Genomic DNA, 19,127 nt, shown 5'->3' with positions numbered 1-19,127 from the left:
CAAAAATGGATTAAATGCTCCAACCAAAAGACACAGATTGGCTGAATGGATACAAAAACAGGACGCGTATATATCCTGTCAGTAAGAGACCCACTTCAGACCTAGGGACACATACAGACTGAAAGTGAGAGGATGGAAAAAAATATTCCATGCAAATGGAAATCAAAAGAAAGCTGGAATAGAAATTCTCATATCATACAAAATAGATTTTAAAATAAACACTATTACAACAAAGAAGGATACTACATAATGATCAAAGAATCAATCCTACAAAAAGATATAACAATTGCAAATATTTATTAGGCCAACATAGGAGCACGTCAATGTATAAGGCAAATGCTTACAGCCTTAAAAGGGGAAATTGATAGTTACACAATAATAATAGAGGACTTTAACACCGCATTCTCACCAATGGAGATATTATTCAAAATGAAAATAAATAAGGAAACACAAGCTTTTAATGGCACATTAAGCAAGATGCACTTAATTCATATTTATAGGACATTCCATCCAAAAACAAGAGAATACACTTTCTTCTCAAGTGCTCAACGAACATTCTCCAGGATGAATCCTATCTTGAGTCACAATTCAAGCCTTGGTAAATTTAAGAAAACTGAAATCGTATCAACTATCTTTTTTGACCACAACTATGATATCTCTAGCTATGAGACTGGATATCAATTACAGGGAAAAAAACTGTAAAAAACACAAACACATGGAGGATAAACAATGTGCTACTAAATAACCAAGAGATCACTGAAGATATCAAAGAGGAGATCGAAAAATATCTAGATACTGACAATGAAAACACGATGATCCAAAACCTATGGGATGCAGCAAAAGCTGTTATAAGAGGGAAGTTTATAGCTATACAATCCTACTTCAAGAAACAAGAAAATTCTCAAATAAACAACCTAACATTCCACCTAAAGCAATTAGAGAAAGAAAAACAAAAGAAACCCAAAGTTAGCAGAAAGAAAGAAACCATAAAATAAGGTCAGAATAACTGAAAGTGGTCCTTACCATAAGTTTTTAACAGAACTTCAATGTCCCAATTGCACTGTTTGTTGTAACATACTGCAAAACATTAACAGTGTTCTTGCATTCTACTCTTCAGGTCAATACCTGATTCTGGCTGATAAATGGCCATTTCTTCTCTTCTTCCGGTCAACCCCACTTCCTCCCTTCACAAAGTTCAACACGTAATCAATAACTCATTTGACCAACTTATGTGGCAGTAACTTTTCCAGAGATGGATGGAGTCTTCCAGAGCCTTTTACAAAGTGTTGGGCCAGCTAACAGATAGCCTCTGTCAATAGAGCACCAGCAAATTCTGAGAAATTTTTCTGGGAAAAGGGTAGAAGAAAATGGGGAGGGAAATGTAATTTTAATCCACAGACTAGGACATTAGTCCACAGACTAAAATCAGAGGAGGCTGATGGGTTAGCAACCTGGAGTTGGGGCTGGAAGATGAGAGGGTGAGGCTGGAGGAAGCAGGGATAACTGCATTAAGGACTCTGATAAACTTCCCTAGTTTGCTAGTTGGAACTAAAAGTAGGGGTAGGAACAATAGGCCAAACATAAATCTTGCAGGACAACAGTAAACAAATTTTGCTCCAAAGCAGTCTTACTTCCTGAAGTGTTGAAAAATTTACAAGTTGATACTTAAGAGGAAAGAGGGAAAGTGAAGGAAATAACAGCTGTTAAACATCTACTATATACCAAGTACAGAGTAAAAATGCACACATGCATTTACACCTCAAAACAACCACCACAGGGACCTTATACTATCATTATTTTTACAGGTAAGGAAGCTGAGTTCAAAGGTTATGTATCTTGTCCAAATATCATGGAACTGTAAGAGGCAAAACCCAGATTCAAACTCTGCTCTATTTAACTCCATAACCAATGATCTTTCCATTATGCCATTCTGGGAGAAAAATTACAATGGTTTTAGATAAAAAATACTATCATAACGACCTAGCTGAGAAAGCTTTAACAGTGAAATGTAAACCTCATGGCACACAACGTCAGATTCTAAAACAAAGTGGGCCACCCGGAAGTTCTTACAGCGGAGGATCAGGGGACAACCCAGGCTAGTGATGGACAACTTCTCCACAGTGGCAATATGATGCAGTGCAATCTACAAAACAGAAAAAAAACCAAAATAATTCACAGACATGCACTAGATCTATCACTCTCAGTGTGCCTGACTCTCAGTAACAGTAACAGTAACAGCATGGCCAGAGATGTGATCACATCTACAGCCTACAACCATCCTTTGTAAGGTACAACTGGGTTTCTTTTAAACGGAAGTAAATAGTGGTAAAGCAATGAAAAGCAAATTACGATATTATAAAACTTACTTCTCCTTAGGGATATAAGGTTAAGAGATTTACGGGGCAATTGTGGTGAACTGGCTCAGAACAAATGGCTTCTAGCATGCTGTGGTGGAGTTTAAAAATCATAGTAGAATGATTGTCAGAGAGGAAAACAGAACTTCCTTTTGTTCTAACAAATTACTAATTAAAATGATTAATAATTGGTATTGTGCTTTACTGCTCATGAGGTAGTCCATAATCATTAACTATTTAATCCCTGTAACAACACTTTTGACGTATAATCATCCCATTTCAGGAATGAAGAAAGCAAAGCTCTGAGAAGTGAACTCTTCATCAGAGGCCACACAGCCAAAAAGTGGCACAAACAGGATTTGAACCATGGCAGTCTAACTTTGTTCAGGATTATTTCTCTAGAAATTCTAAACTCTAGTCCTGGAATTAGGATTTAACTAGAAATATTACAGGGAAAATATCTCTTCCACATTTTAGACTCTAGTGACAGTAAAGCAAAGAATGAAATGGGGGAAATTTTTACCTAAGTGACTAAGGGAATGAGTGGAGACTGTAAGACTAAGGACTAAAGGAACTATACATAAGCACCGTACTGCAGTTAATAAAGTTGTTCCCCATGGGAGTACAGGTTAATAATTCAGATTTTTAAAAAAATGAAGGATTATTAAATTTTTAGTCTCATCATTCCTGCTCATGCTGATGCCAGCAAAAAAGAAATGCATGGAAAGGGAACCGGTACAAGAAACTGTATACAAATAATACAAGTCTCTCTTTATAATTTCAAAAAGCCATGGGATCATGGTTTTACATTTTAGTCTTTGATGTTCTCCTCCTATCTGTGTCTCTGATGTTTCCTACAACTAGAGCCTGAATGTACTCTTTTCATTCTCTGGACTCCCTGTCCTGTGCCTGGAATGGCCTTCCGATCATCATTGTCTTTTCTTTTCTTCCATCTCACACAGTCTATGCCCCAGCTCCCATTTATTTGGAAAAGAAATCTCTTCCTGAAAATCTTTCAATCATATCCATCATCTAAGAATGGGGTAGATGTAGGGACTATTCACATATTCTGAGAAGGAATTTTCCATCTTAATTTCTGTCTTAACTATTCTGTCAAACTCAATTCCTGTTATGGCAGTTTTGAAGGGTCATAAAAACTACTGATAATGTAACAGGAATTAATGTATCAAATTTCAAGAAAATCAAAGCCCTGTTGATCAATATGGGAGACCTGTGTTTGGGTAGTAAAACAGTGATCATCGAGATCAGGTGCCAGGCAAAAACTGGTGAATTGGAAAGAGGCAGAAAGTGAAGCAGACTAAGGATGGAAAGAGCTTCATTAATAGTACTAATTGGGTAAATATGCCTCCCTTGACATATAGAAATAATTAACATAAGTTCTCCCTTCCTGATCTAGTCCATTAGGTTTGAAATAATATCCAGTAGAAACAAATCTGGAGACATGTGCTGTCTGTAAATGCAGGTAGAAAGGGGAAAGTCTCATGGTACAGTACTAAAGAACTGGTTCCCAAACTGTTAGAAATGGAAGAGTCCTTATTAATTATATAATCTAACAACCTCATTTTACATATGAGGAAACTGAAGCCCAGAGAGCAAGAGTAACTTACCCAAGGTCATATAGCCAGTTAGTGCACGACTGAGTCTAGCTAGAATGAACTCTCCTGATCCCTCTTTTCTCATTCCTTTCATCATACCAAAGTGAAGAAGATACAATGTCATATGGGGAAAGCTCATGGTGTTTTTAAAAAGGAAGTATTAAAATGCTTCTTTCAAATGTATATTCTGTTTAATTCATTTTATACTTATATAATCGTATCTATCATGTGCCAAACACTGTTTTAAGCATTTACAACGTTAACTTTTTTATTCCATAGCCAGGTATTATTTCCTCTGTTTTATAGATGAGGGAAGTGAGCCTCAGATAAGTTAAATAACTTGCCCAAGGTTACAAAGGTAGTAAATGTTGAAGCTGGGATTTCACCTTAAGCAGACTGGCTCTAGAGTCTGTGATCTTAATCACTATGCTATGCCATATACCAGAAGCATGTTTTACTTGTTACAGAGGACTAAGTCTGGCTAATGATTAAGATTAAATGGTCCTACTTTAGGATGAGGTAGGCATAAAGTAACATTAGCGGTGCTAAACTAATTAGACAACATTGTTTAAAGGTATAACAAAACATACACACACACACACACACACACACACAAACACACACACACCACCCTGTCTTAGGTCAGAGTGTTGGTCTAAATTATTGATACCCAAAATGTAGTCCATGTGCCACCAGCATCACCTGAGAGCACTTTAGAAATTTAAAATCTGAGGCCTGAGATTCTGCATTTTTAACAAGCTCCCAGGCGATAAACATGTTCTTGGTTTTTGGACCACATTTTATGGGTAGCAAGGCTTTAAATTACTTCGGGATGCTTACCAAGTAAGCTCAGAAAATGAGCAGATACTACTTTACCTAAAAATATTGAGGAAAAGTCCCATGTAGCTTAAGATGACTATAGTCAACAACTTGAGGGACGAGAAATCATATGATTCAATCTCTGAAAAGACCCCCCCCAGAATAGATTCTTTGAAGAAAAGGTTTTACAGCAATTTAACTGTTAACTGAAATTTAACCATTTTAGAAAGCATGTATACACAACTCTTCCAGACCCTTTGATATTTCTTCTCATGAACATACCCATGTCTCTTTTCGGGCTGCACCAGAAGCCTCCACATAGATCAGGTGGGTTGCAGTAAGATATAGACTCCCATTAGCTGGTTTCTTACCTACATAATGATCCAGTAATTTCACATTTTCTACCTGTTATATGAGGGGGGAGAAAAACACTGATTAAGTTATCAACTCACCACCTGTGATTAAAGTGGTGTAATTCAAAGCAAGATAAATGCTGTTAATTTGCTATAAAACTTCTTTGAGGCTTTCTAGGTCCTGTCAAAGTGGCAAACTGGTATGATCTGTGTTTCCTTTTCCTAAATCAGCCCTGAAGAAACTATAAAAGTGAGAGGGAAACGTGGATTCTAAGAAGGATTAAAATTCTAGATGATGTTACTATGATGGGGTAGAAGTGTGTGGAAGATAAATAGGACATAAGAGCCTGCTGAGGTACTAATCCTGTTAGAGGGAAGTGGCAGTTACTGTATGTGGAAAAATCAATAGGTGTAAATAACATGAGATTAGATCTTAAGTTAAAGGGCAAGAAAGTAGAGTATATAATTTTCTAAAAAGCAGGAGAAAACTTGATCTATCCAGTGGAAAGTAGGAATGAAAAAAAAAGAAGCAAGCAAACAAACAAAAAACCAAAAAGAGTACCATAAATGGAAAGCATAAAATTAAATGCCAGAAATAAGTCCCAATATAAGAGAAATAAAAAATGTACATAAATTAAACTTACCAGTTAAAAGACAGACTTACAGACTGAATTAAAACAAATACTCAACAATATTCAGTCTAGAAGATTATACCTAAAATAAAGAGATGTAAATAAGTTGAAAATAAATAGAAAAGATATACTAGACAAATGTGAACAAAGCTTGAGTAGATTTAATATCTGACAAAATAGAATCAAGAGACAAAGAACAACAGGACAAGAAAATATATTTATCATAAATATATATGCATCTTATAAGAAGTTTCAAAATACATCTGGCTTGATGTACTTGCTTGTAGCAGAGCTGCAGAGAGAAAAGAAACACTTGGATACTTTAACACTTTAGTTAGGAATTGATAGATCAAGCATACAAAAATAAAAAACAAAAATGAGTAGAGATACAGTATACTTGCACAGTACAACTACAAAGTTCAAGCTGTTAGATATACAGAGAACACTATATCCAACAAATGAAGAACATAAAGTCATTCAAGACAACTAATAGAACATTTCTAAAAAGACATCATGATAATGGCTGTAAAGGAAGCCTCAATAAATTCTAAAGGTTCAATATCATACAGTCTACATTCTCCAACCATGACACAACGACATTAGAAATTAATAACAAAAAAATAGGCAAAGTTAGCATATGTTTGGAAACAAAATAGCATATTATTAAATTAACCTTGGGTTAAAAGGAAATCATAAATAAAATTAATAAATATTTAGAAGTGAATAATAATAAAAACACAACAAATGAAAATTTGTGGGGCACAGCTAAAGCAGAACTAAGAAGAAATTTATACCTTTAAGTACACTTATCATTAAAGAAGAAACGTTGATAAACTAGTTAAGCATTCAATGCAATGAAGAAAGCAAAAGAACAGAGAAACAAGGAATACAACGGACAGAAATTAAAAAGCAGAGAATTGCCCCCCCACATACACACACACACCAAAAAAAAAAAAAACAACAGAAAAGACGAACAAAACTAGAATTTACTTATTTAAAAAGGTTAATAGATCTTCTTAAATTAATTTTTATTGGAATATGGTTGCTTTACAATGTTGTGTTAGCCTCCACTGCACAACAAAATGAATCAGCCGTATACATACAGATATCCCATCCCTTTTGGACTTCCCTCCCATTTAGGTAGAGTTCCCTGTGCTATAGATTATGTTCCCAAGAGTTGTCTATTTTATACATAGTATCAATAATGTATATGTGTCAATCCCAGTCTCCCAATTCCACCCACTGCACACCTTTCCCCATTGGGATCCATACATTTGTTCTCTACGTCTGTGTCTCTATTTCTGCTTTGCAAATAAGATCATCTATACCATTTTCCTAGATTCCACATATATGCATTATTATATGATATTTGCTTTTCTCTTTCTGACTTAACTCACTCTGTATTACACTCTCTAGGTCCATCCACGTCTCTACAAATGACCCAATTTCATTCCTAAATGTTAATACATCTTTGACAAGACTGATCAGGGAAAAAAGGGAAAAGAGGCAAATACACAAGCTACAGAATGAAAAAGGGAAGACAATGTAACAAATTTCTTTAAATGAGAGTATTATGAACAATATGCTAATAAATTGAAAAACATACGTGAAGTGAAAAAATTCCAAGGAAAATACCTCAGTATGACTTATTAGTGAATACTACCAAATTTCCAAGAAACAAACTACCTTATCCAATTGATTCCAATTAGAAAAAGAATGATAGTCTATTTTATGTACGAGGCTAGCATAATCTTGATTCTAAAACCAAACAGACAGCTATAACAAATGAAAATTTATACCCATTTCACTTAAGAAATGTAGATGCAAAAAAATCCAAATAAAAGTTATTTAGTGAATCAACAGTATATTTTTAAAAATACATTTGATCAAGTAAATTTAACTCAAGAAAGCAAAGATAGTTCAACATTGGAAAACTTCAATGGAAAACATCACATTAACAGATTAAAAGAGAAAAATCAAATGCTTTATCTCAATTAATAGAGAAAAATACTTTTGAGTTCACTTCTATTTATGATAGCTCTTAGTGAATTAGGAACTGAAGTAAACATCCTTAACTTGGTAAAGATTATATATCAAGAGCCTACAAAGAATGTCATGTGTAATGGAGAAACTAAATGCATTAATTTAAAATCACAAAAATGACAAACTGGACCCATCTATCACTGCTACTCTTTTAGATATCCTAACCAATACAATAAGAAAAAAGAGGGGAGAAATTAAGACATGAAAGGATTGGAACTGAAGTGCTATATCTGGCACAATTTACTGGGAAGATAATTTTCCCAATAAAAAGATAACAGAAGATCTTCTACCAAGAAAAAAACAAAAGAATCAACAAACTATTAGAACTTAAATCAGAGGAATTCAGCCAGGTTGCAAGATAAAATATCAACCTACAAAAATCAAGTGTTTCTCTAAACCAGCAATAACCATTAAGAAAATACCATTCACAGTGGCAACAAACACCATGATGAATCCAGGATTTAGCTTAACCAAGCATATATGAGACTTTTACAGAGAAAACTGTAAAAGTCTAATAAGAAAACTAAAGACAACTTAAAGAAATGAAGAGACATTCATGCTCTTGGATGGGACAACTTAATTTTGTGAAGTTGGCAATTATCCCACAAATTAATCTATAAATTTAATGCAACTACAATTAAATTTCAAAGTGGATTTTCCACAAATGAATTCTAAATTTAAGTAGAAGACTATATCCATAAGTACCTAAATAAATCTTAAAAGAGAACAGTGAAGAAGGGAAGACTTGCTCTGCTAGATATTAAGATATACCCAAAGCCACGGGGTAAAAAAAAAAAAAAAATCTTGAAGTCCTAGTGCAACAACAGACAAATAGACCACTGATAAAGGACCATAGCTCAAAGGCAGACTCGTGTATGAATGGGTGCTTCATATAGGATAAATGTGGTACTACAAATTATGAAAAAAAGGTAAGAGTACTTATTAAATGTGTTGGGGAAACTGTATGAATACATGGAGGAAAATAAAACTACATCCCTGAAACACCATATACAAAAGTGGAATCTAGATATATCTATATGTAAGAAGTAAAACTATAAAATTACTAGAAAAAATGCAAAACACCCTAGGTCTAGAGACAGGAAAATACTTCAAAACTTAATAACAGGGCTTCCCTGGTGGTGCAGTGGTTGAGAGTCTGCCTGCCAATGCAGGGGACATGGGTTCATGCCCCGGTCCAGGAAGATCCCGCATGCCATGGAGTGGCTAGGCCTGCGAGCCATGGCTGCTGAGCCTGCACGTCCAGAGCCTGTGCTCCACAACGGGAGAGGCCACAACAGTGAGAGGCCTGCATACCGCAAAAAAAAAAAAAAAAAAAAAAAAAAAAAAACTTAATAATGGAATAGAAGAAAATATATAAAATGTCTGAAATTAACAAGAGATTATTAGGGAGGAACCAAGATGGTGGAGTAGTAGGACGTGCTCGTACTCCCTCTTGTGAGAACACCAGAATCACAACTAGCTGCTGGACAATCATCGACAAGAAGACACTGGAACTAACCAAAAAAGATAGCCCACATCCAAAGACAAAGGAGAAGCCACAATGAGACGGTAGGAGGAGCACAATCACAGTAAAATCAAATCCCATAACTGGTGGGTGGGTGACTCACAGACTGGAGAACACTTATACCACAGAATTCCACCCACTGGAGTGAAGGTTCTGAGCCCCACGTCAGGCTTCCCAACCTGGAAGTCCGGCAACAGAGGAGGAATTCCTAGAGAATCAGACTTTGAAGTCCAGTGGGATTTGAGTTCAGGACTTGGACAGGACTGGGGGAAACAGAGACTCCACCCTTGGAGGACATACAAAAATTAGTGTGTACATTGGGACCCAGGGGAAGGAGCAGTGACCCCAGGGGAGACTGAAACAGACCTACGTGCTAGTGTTGGAGGGTCTCCTGCAGAGGCAGGGCATGGCTGTGTATCACCATGGGGACAAGGACACTGGCAGCAGAAGTTCTGGGAAGTACTCCTTGGTGTGAGCCTTCCCAGAGTCCGCCATTAGCCCCACCAAAGAGCCAGGGTAGGTTCCAGTGTTGGATTGCCTCAGGCCAAAGGACCAAGAGAGAATGAACCCAGTCTTACGCATTAGCAGTCAACCGGATTAAAGTTTTACTGAGCTCTGCCCACCAGAGCAACAGTCAGCTCTACACACCACCAGTAACTCCCATCTGGAAACTTGCACAAGCTTCTTAGATAGCCTCATCCACCAGAGGGAAGACAGCAGGTGAAAGAAGAACTACAATTCTGCAGCCTGTGGAACAAAAACCACACTCACAGAAAGATAGAAAACATGAAAAGACAGATAGCTATGTACCAGATGAAGGAACAAGATAAAACCCCAGAAAAACAACTAAATGAAGTGAAGATAGGAAACCTTCCAGAAAAAGAATTCAGAATAATGATGGTGAAGATGATCAGATGCAAGAAATGTTTAACAAAGACCTAGAAGAATTAAAGAACAAACAAACAGAGATGAACAATACAATAACTAAAATGAAAGCTACACTAGAAGGAATCAATAGCAGAAAAACTGAGGCAGAAAAATGGATAAGTGACCTGGAAGACAGAATGGTGGAATTCACTGCTGTGGAACAGAATAAAGAAAAAAGAATGTAAAGAAATGAAGACAGCCTAAGAGACCTCTGGGACAACATTAAACGCAACAACATTCACATTATAGGGGTGCCAGAAGGAGAAGAGAGAGAGAAAGGACCGGAGAAAATATTTGGAAGAGATTATAGTCAAAAAGTTCCCTAACTTGAGAAAGGAAATAGCCACCCAAGTCCAGGAAGTGCAGAGAGTCCCATACAGGACAAACCCAAGGAGAAACACAAGGAGACACATACTAATCAAATTGGCAAAAATTAAAGACAAAGAATAATTATTGAAAGCAGCAAAGGAAAAACAACAAATAACATATAAGGGAACTCCCATAAGGTTAACAGCTGATGTCTCAGCAGAAACTCTACAAGTCAGAAGGGAGTGGCATGATGTACTTAAAGTGATGAAAGGGAAGAACCTACAACCAAGATTACTCAACCCAGCAAGGATCTCATTCAGATTTGATGGAGAAATCAAAAGCTTTATTACAGACAGAAAAAAGTTAAGAGAATTCAGCACCAGCAAACCAGCTCTGCAACAAATGCTTACAGGAACGTCTCTAAGTGGGAAACACAAGAGAAGAAAAGGACCTACAAAAACAAACACAAAACAAATAAGAAAATGGTCATAGGAACATACATATTGATAATTACCTTAAATATGAATGGGTTAAATGCTCCAACCAAAAGACACAGGCTTGTTGAATGGATACAAAAACAAGACCCATCAATATGCTGTCTAAAATAGACCCACTTCATATCTAGGGACACATACAGACTGAAAGTGAGGGAGTGGAAAAAGATATTCCATGAAAACTGAAACCAAAAGAAAGCTGGAGTAGCAATACTCATATCAGATAAAATAGACTTTAAAATAAAGAATGTTACAAGAGACAAGGAAGGACACTACATAATGATCAAGGGATCAATCCAAGAAGAAGATATAACAATTATAAATGTATATGTACACAACATAGGGGCACATCAATACATAAGGCAACTCCTAAAAGCTATAAAAGAGGAAATCGACAATAACACATAAATAGTGGGGGACTATAAAACCTCACTTACACCACTAGACAGATCATCGAAAATGAAAATAAATAAGGGAAAAGAAGCTTTAAATGACACAATAGACCAGATACATTTAGTTGAGATTTATAGGACATTACATGCAAAAACAGCAGATTACATTTTCTTCTCAAATGCACAAAGAACTTTCTCCAGGATAGATCATGTCATGGGAAATAAATCAAGCCACAGTAAATTTCAGAGTATTGAAATCATATCAAGTATCTTTTCTTTTCTTTTTTTTTTTCAGTTTAAGGAGAACACTATTTTTTTAACATTTTTATTGGGGTATAATTGCTTTACAATGGTGTGTTAGTTTCTGCTTTATAACAAAGTGAATCAGTTATACACATACATATGTTCCCATATCTCTTCCCTCTTGCGTCCCTACCTCCCACCCTCCCTATCCCACTAATCCAGGCGGTCACAAAGCACCAAGCTGATCTCTCTGAGCTATGCAGCTGATTCCCACTAGCTATCTACCTTACGTTTGGTAGTGTATATATGTCCATGCCTCTCTCGTGCATTGTCACAGCTCACCCTTCCCCCTCCCCATATCCTCAAGTCCGTTCTCTAGTAGGTCTGTGTCTTTATTCCTGTCTTACCCCTAGGTTCTTCATGACATTTGTTTATCTTAAATTCCATATATATGTGTTAGCATACGGTATTTGTCTTTCTCTTTCTGACTTACTTCACTCTGTATGACAGATTCTAGGTCTATCCACCTCATTAGAAATAGTTCAATTTCGTTTCTTTTTATAGCTGAGCATTATTCTATTATATATGTGCCACATCTTCTTTATCCATTCATATGTTGATGGACATTTAGGTTGCTTCCATGTCCTGGCTATTGTAAATAGAGCTGCAATGAACATTGTGGTACATGACTCTTTCTGAATTACGGTTTTCTCAGGGTATATGCCCAGTAGTGGGATTGCTGGGTCATATGGTAGTTCTATTTGTAGTTTTTTAAGGAACCTCCATACTGTTCTCCATAGCGGCTCTACCAATTCACATTCCCACCAGCAGTGCAAGAGTGTTCCCTTTTCTCCACACCCTCTCCAGCATTTATTGTTTCTAGATTTTTTGATGATGGCCATTCTGACTGGTGTGAGATGATATCTCATTGTAGTTTTGAGTTGCATTTCTCTAATGATTAATGATGTTGAGCATTCTTTCTTGTGTTTGTTGGCAATCTGTATATCTTCTTTGGAGAAATGTCTATGTAGGTCTTCTGCCCATTTTTGGATTGGGTTGTTGGTTTTTTTAATATTGAGCTGCATGAGCTGCTTGTAAATTTGGAAATTAATCCTTTGTCAGTTGCTTCATTTGCAAATATTTTCTCCCATTCTGAGGGTTGTTTTTTGCTCGTTTATGGTTTCCTTTGCTGTGCAAAAGCTTTTAAGATTCATTAGGTCCCATCTGTTTATTCTTGTTTTAATTTCCATTTCGCTAGGAGGTGGGTCAAAAAGGATCTTGCTGCGATTTATGTCATAGAGTGTTCTGCCTATGTTTTCCTCTAAGAGGTTGATACTTCCTGGCCTTACATTTAGGTCTTTAATCCATTTTGAGCTTATTTTTGTGTATGGTGTTAGGGAGTCATCTAATCTCATCCTTTTACCTGTAGCTGTCCAGTTTTCCCAGCACCACTTATTGAAGAGGCTGTCATTTCTCCACTGTACATTCCTGCCACCTTTATCAAAGATAAGGTGTCCATATGTGCGTGGGTTTATCTCTGGGCTTTCTATCCTGTTCCATTGATCTATCTTTCTGTTTTTGTGCCAGTACTATACTGTCTTGATTACTGTAGCTTTGTAGTATAGTCTGAAGTCAGGGAGCCTGATCCTCCAGCTCCGTTTTTCGTTCTCAAGATTGCTTTGGCTATTCGGGGTCTTTTGTGTTTCCATACAAGTTGTGAAACTCTTTCTTCTAGTTCTGTGAAAAATGCCAGTGGTAGATTGATAGGGATTGCATTGAATCTGTAGATTGCTTTGGGTAGTAGAATCATTTTCACAATGTTGATTCTTCCAATCCAAGAACGTGGTATATCTCTCCATCTATTTGTATCATGTTTAATTTCTTTCATCAGTGTTATAATGTTCTGCATATAGCTCTTTTGTGTCCTTAGGTACATTTATACATAGATATTTTATTCCTTTTGTTGCAGTGGTAAATGGCAGTGTTTTCTTGATTTCACTTTCAGATTTTTCATCATTAGTGTATAGGAATGCCATAGATTTCTGTGCATTAATTTTGTATTCTGCAACATTACCAGATTCATTGATTAGCTCTAGTATTTTTCTGGTAGCATCTTTAGGATTCTCTATGTATAGCATCATGTCCTCTGCAAACAGTGACAGCTTTATTTCTTATTTTCCAATTTGGATTCCTTTTATTTCCTTTTCTTCTCTGATTGCTGTGGCTAAAACTTCCAAAACTATACTGAATAAGAGTGGAGAGAGTGGGCAACCGTGTCTTGTTCCTGATCTTAGTGGAAATGCTTTCAGTTTTTCACCATTGAGGATGATGTTGGCTGTGGGTTTGTCATATATGGCCTTTATTATGTTGAGGAAAGTTCCCTCTATGCCTACTTTCTGCAGGGTTTTTATCATAAATAGGTGTTGAATTTTGTCAAAAGCTTTCTGTGCATCTATTGAGGTGATCATATGGTTTTTCTCCTTCAATTTGTTAATATGGTTTATCACACTGACTGATTTGTGTATATTGAAGAAACCTTTTATTCCTGGAATAAACCCCACTTGATCATGGTGTATGATCATTTTAATGTGCTGTTGGTTTCTGTTTGCTAGTATTTTGTTGAGGAGTTTTGCATCTATGTTCATCAGTGATATTGGCCTGTAGTTTTTTTTCTTTGTGACATCCTTGTCTGGTTTATGTATCAAGGTGATGGAGGCCTTGTAGAATTAATTTGGGAGTGTTCCTCCCTGTGCTATATTTTGGAAGAGCTTGAAAGGATAGGTGTTAGCTCTCCTCTAAATATTTGACAGAATTCTCCTGTGAAGCCATCTGGTCCTGGGCTTTTTTGTGTTGGAGGATTTTTAATCGCAGTTTCAATTTCAGTGCTTGTGATTGGTCTGTTCATATTTCTATTTCTTCCTGATTCAGTATTAGCAGGTTGTGCATTTGTAAGAAGTTGTCCATTTCTTCCAGGTTGTCTATTTTATTGGCATAGAGTTGTTTGTCGTAATCTCTCACGATCTTCTGTATTTCTGCATTGTGAATTGTTACTTCTCCTTTTTCATTTCTAATTCTATTGATTTGAGACTTCTCCCTTTTTCTCCTGATGAGTCTAGCTAATGGTTTATCTATTTTGCTTATCTTCTCAAAGAACCAGCTTTTAGTTTTATTGATCTTTGCTTTCATTTCCTTCATTTCTTTTTCATTTTTTACTGATACGATTTTTATGATTTTTTTTCCATCTGCTAACTTTGGGGTATTTTTGTTCTTCTCTCTCTAACTGCTTAGTTGCAAGGTTAGGTTGTTTATTCAAGATGTTTCCTGTTTCTTCAGGTGGCCTTGTATTGCTATAAACTACCCTCTTAGAACTGTATTTGCTGCATCCCATAGGTTTTGGGTCATTGTGTCTCCATTGTCATTTGTTTCTAGGTATTTTTTGATTTCCTCTTTGATTTGTTCCGTGATCACTTCGTTATTAAGTAGTGTATTGTTTAGGCTCCATGTGTTTGTATTTTGTACAGATCTTTTCCTGTAATTTATATCTAGTCTCATAGCGCTGTGGTCAAAAAAGATACTTGATACAATTTCAATTTTCTTAAATTTACCAAGGATTGATTTGTGACCCAAGATATGATCTATCCTGGAGAAAGTTCCATGAGCACTTGAGAAAAATGTGTATTCTGTTGTTTTTGGATAGAGTGTCCTATAAATATCAAGTCCATCTTGCTTAATGTATAATTTAAAGTTTATTTTTCCTTATTTATTTTCATTTTGGATGATCTGTCCATTGGTGAAAGTGAGGTGTTACAAAGTCCCCTACTATGAACGTGTTACTGTCGATCTCCCCTTTTATGGCTGTTAGTATTTGCCTTATGTATTGAGGTGCTCCTATGTTGGGTGCATAAATATTTACAATTGTTATATCTTCTTCTTGGATCAATCCCTTGATCATTATGTAGTGTCCTTCTTTGTCTCTTCTAATAGGCTTTATTTTAAAATCTGTTTTGTCTGATATGAGTATTGAGGTGCTCCTATGTTGGGTGCATAAATATTTACAATTGTTATATCTTCTTCTTGGATCAATCGCTTGATCATTATGTAGTGTCCTTCTTTGTCTCTTCTAATAGGCTTTATTTTAAAATCTATTTTGTCTGATATAAGTATTGCTACTCCACCTTTCTTTTGGTTTCCATTTGCATGGAATATCTTTTTCCATCCCCTTACTTTCAGTCTGTATGTGTCTCTAGGTCTGAAGTGGGTCTCATGTAGACAGCATATACATGGGTCTTGTTTCAGTATCCATTCAGCCAATCTGTGTCTTTTGCAGGGAGCATTTAATCCATTTACATTTAAGGTAATTATCGATATGTATGTCCCTATTCCCATTTTGTACATTGTTTTAGGTTCATTATTGTAGGTCTTTTCCTTCTCTTGTGTTTCTTGCCTAGAGAACTTCCTTTAGCATTTGTTGTAAAGCTGGTTTGGTGATCCTGAACTCTCTCTGCTTTTGCTTGTCTGTAAATGTTTTTATTTCTCCATCAAATCTGAATGAGATACTTGCTGGTAGAGTAATCTTGGTTGCAGGTTTTTCTCCTTCATCACTTTAAATATGTCCTGCCACTCCCTTCCGGCTTGCAGAGTTTCTACTGAAAGATCAGCTGTTAACCTTATGGGGATTCCCTTGTGTGTTATTTGTTGTTTTTCCCTTGCTGCTTTTTATATGCTTCCTTTGTATTTAATTTTTGACAGTTTGATTTATATGTGCCTTGGCATATTTCTCCTTGGATTTATCCTGTATGGGACTCTCTGTGCTTCCTGGACTTCATTTACTATTTCCTTTCCCATATTAGGGAAGTTTTCAACTATAATATCTTCAAATATTTTCTCAGTCACTTTCTTTTTCTCTTCTTCTTCTGGAACCCCTATAATTTGAATGTTGGTGCATTTAATGTTGCCCCAGAGGTCTCTGAGACCGTCTTCAGTTCTCTTCATTCTTTTTTCTTTATTCTGCTCTGCAGTAGTTATTTCCAGTATTTTATCTTCCAGAATACTTAACCGTTCTTTTCCCTCAGTTATTCTGCTATTGATCCCATCTAGAGTATTTTTAATTTCATTTATTGTGCTGTTCATCGTTGTTTGTTTCATCTTTAGTTCTTCTAGGTCCTTGTTAAATGTTTCTTGCATTTTCTCTATTCTATTTCCAAGATTTTGGATCACCTTTACTATCCTTATTCTGAATTCTTTTTCAGGTAGACTGACTATTACCTCTTCGTTTGCTAGGTCTGGTGGGTTGTTATCTTGCTCCTTCATCTGCTGTGTGTTTTTCTGTCTTCTCAGTTTGCTTATCTTACTGTGTTTGGTGTCTCCTTTTTGCAGGCTGCAGGTTCTTAGTTCTCGTTGATTTTGGTGTCTGTCCCCTGTGGCTAAGGTTGGTTCAGTGGATTGTGTCAGCTTCCTGGTGGTGGGGACTAGTGCCTGTGTTATGCTGGATGAGGGTGGATCTTGTCTCTCTGGTGGGCAGGTCCAGGTCTTGTGGTGTGTTTTCGGGTGTCTGTGGACTTACTATTATTGTAGGCAGCCTCTCTACTAATGGATGGGGTTGTGTTCCTGTTTTGCTAGTTGTTTGGCATAGGGTGTCCAGCACTGTACTTGCTGGTCTTTGAGTGGAGCTGGGTGCTGGTGTTGAGATTGAGATCTCTGGGATATTTTCACATTTGATATTATGCCGAGCTGGGAGGTCTCTTGTTGACCAGAGTCCTGAAGTTGGCTCTCCCACCTCAGAGGCACAGCATTGACTCTTGGCTGCAGCACCAAGAGCCTTTCATCCACACAGCTCAGACTAAAAGTGAGAAAAAGTAGAGAGAAAGAATTACTAGAAGTAGGAAGAAAGAACAAAAGAAAGGAGGAAAGGAAGGAAGGAAGGAAGGAAGAAAGAAGAAGGAAAGAATGAAAGAAGGCAGGGATGTAGGGAGAGAAGCTGGGAGGAAGGAAAGAAGGAAGGAAGGAAGGAGGGAGGGAAGGAAAAAAAAAGAAAGAAGATAAAGGAAAATATAATAAAGTTATTAAATTAAAAATAATTATTAAGAAAATAAATTTTAAAAAAAACAGACAAATAGAACCTTAGGACAAATGGTGGAAGCAAAGCTATACAGAGAAAATCTGATACAGAAGCATACACTCTCACAAAAAGAGGAAAAGGGGAAAGAATCATAAATCTTGCTCATGTATTCCACAGATGCAGGGTATATCAAGTTGATTGTGGAGCTTTATTCTGCTTCTGAGGCTGCTGGGAGAGATTTCCCTTTCTCTTCTTTGTTCTCACAGTTTCCAGGTGTTCAGTTTTGGATTTGGCCCCGCCCCTTCGTGTAGGTCACCGGAGGGCTTCTGTTTTTTGCTCAGACAGGACGGGGTTAAAGGAGCCACTGATTCGGGGACTCTGGCTCACTCAGACCTGGGGGAGGGACGGGCATGGAGTGCGGGGAAGGCCTGCGGTGGCAGAGGCCAGTGTGACATTGCACCAGCCTGAGGCTCGCCATGCGTTCTCCCAGGGAAGTTGTCCCTGGATACCCGGATCCTGGCAGTGGCGGGCTGCACAAGCTCCCCAGAAGAGGGGTGTGGATAGTGACCTGTGCTGCACACAGGCTTCTTGGTGGCGGCAGCAGCAGCCTTAGCATCTCATGCCCATCTCTGGGGTCCGTGCTTTTAGCCGTGGCAAGCGCCCGTCTCTGGAGCTCCTTTAAGTAGCGCTCTTAATCCCCTCTCCTCATGCACCAGGAAACAAATGGGGAAGAAAAAGCCTCTTGCGTCTTCAACAGCTCCAGACCTTTTCCCAGACTCCCTCCCGGCTAGCCGTGGTGCACTAACCCCTTCAGGCTGTGTTCACACCGCTAACGCCAGTCCTTTCCCTGCACTCCGACCGAACCCCAAGTCTCAGCTCGTAGCCTCGCCTGCCCCGGCGGGTGAGCAGACAAGCCTCTGAGGCTGGTGAGTGCCAGTCGGCACCGATCCTCTGTGCCGGAATCTCCCTGCTTTGCCCTCCGTACCCCTGTTGTTGCACTCTGCTCCGTGGCTCCGAAGCTCCCCCGCTGCACCAACCACAGTCTCCACATGCAAAGGGGCTTCCTAGTGTGTGGAAACATTTCCTCCTTCACAGCTCCCTCCCACTGGTGCAGGTCCCGTCCCTATTCTTTTGTCTCTGTTTTTTCATTTTTTCTTTTGCCCTACCCAGTTATTTGGGGAGTTTCTTGCCTTTTGGGAGGTGTGAGGTCTTCTGCCAGCATTCAGTAGGTGTTCTGTAAGTGTTGTTCCACGTGTAGAGGTATTTCTGGTGTATCCGGCCCATTGTCCGCAAGACTGTCGTGGCTTCGGGCGCTGGGGACCCTGCAGAGTCGGCAGCCTCAGTGAGGCTGCCCTCCCCTCG

General features: G+C 37.8%; 1 protein-coding gene across 1 annotated transcript in view; it reads right to left on the bottom strand.

Annotated features, from left to right (window-relative positions):
- Nucleotides 1-19,127, bottom strand: part of MTMR8 (myotubularin related protein 8) — a 223,348-nt gene that overhangs the window by 160,069 nt on the left and 44,152 nt on the right. Inside the window, exons 2-4 of the mRNA XM_029240183.1 lie at nucleotides 5,072-5,194; nucleotides 1,969-2,143; nucleotides 1,421-1,548 (exon numbers count right to left, since the gene is read on the bottom strand). Of these exons, the coding sequence (XP_029096016.1) occupies nucleotides 1,421-1,548; nucleotides 1,969-2,143; nucleotides 5,072-5,194 (426 nt within the window). The remainder of the gene's footprint in view (nucleotides 1-1,420; nucleotides 1,549-1,968; nucleotides 2,144-5,071; nucleotides 5,195-19,127) is intronic.

The sequence above is a fragment of the Monodon monoceros genome, unplaced genomic scaffold (genome assembly GCF_005190385.1).
Source record: "Monodon monoceros isolate NGI ecotype Baffin Bay Population unplaced genomic scaffold, NGI_Narwhal_1 Super_Scaffold_22, whole genome shotgun sequence".
NCBI lineage: Eukaryota > Metazoa > Chordata > Mammalia > Artiodactyla > Monodontidae > Monodon > Monodon monoceros.
The sequence above is the reverse complement of the archived record's forward strand: the minus strand, read 5'-3'. Positions and strand labels throughout refer to the sequence as shown.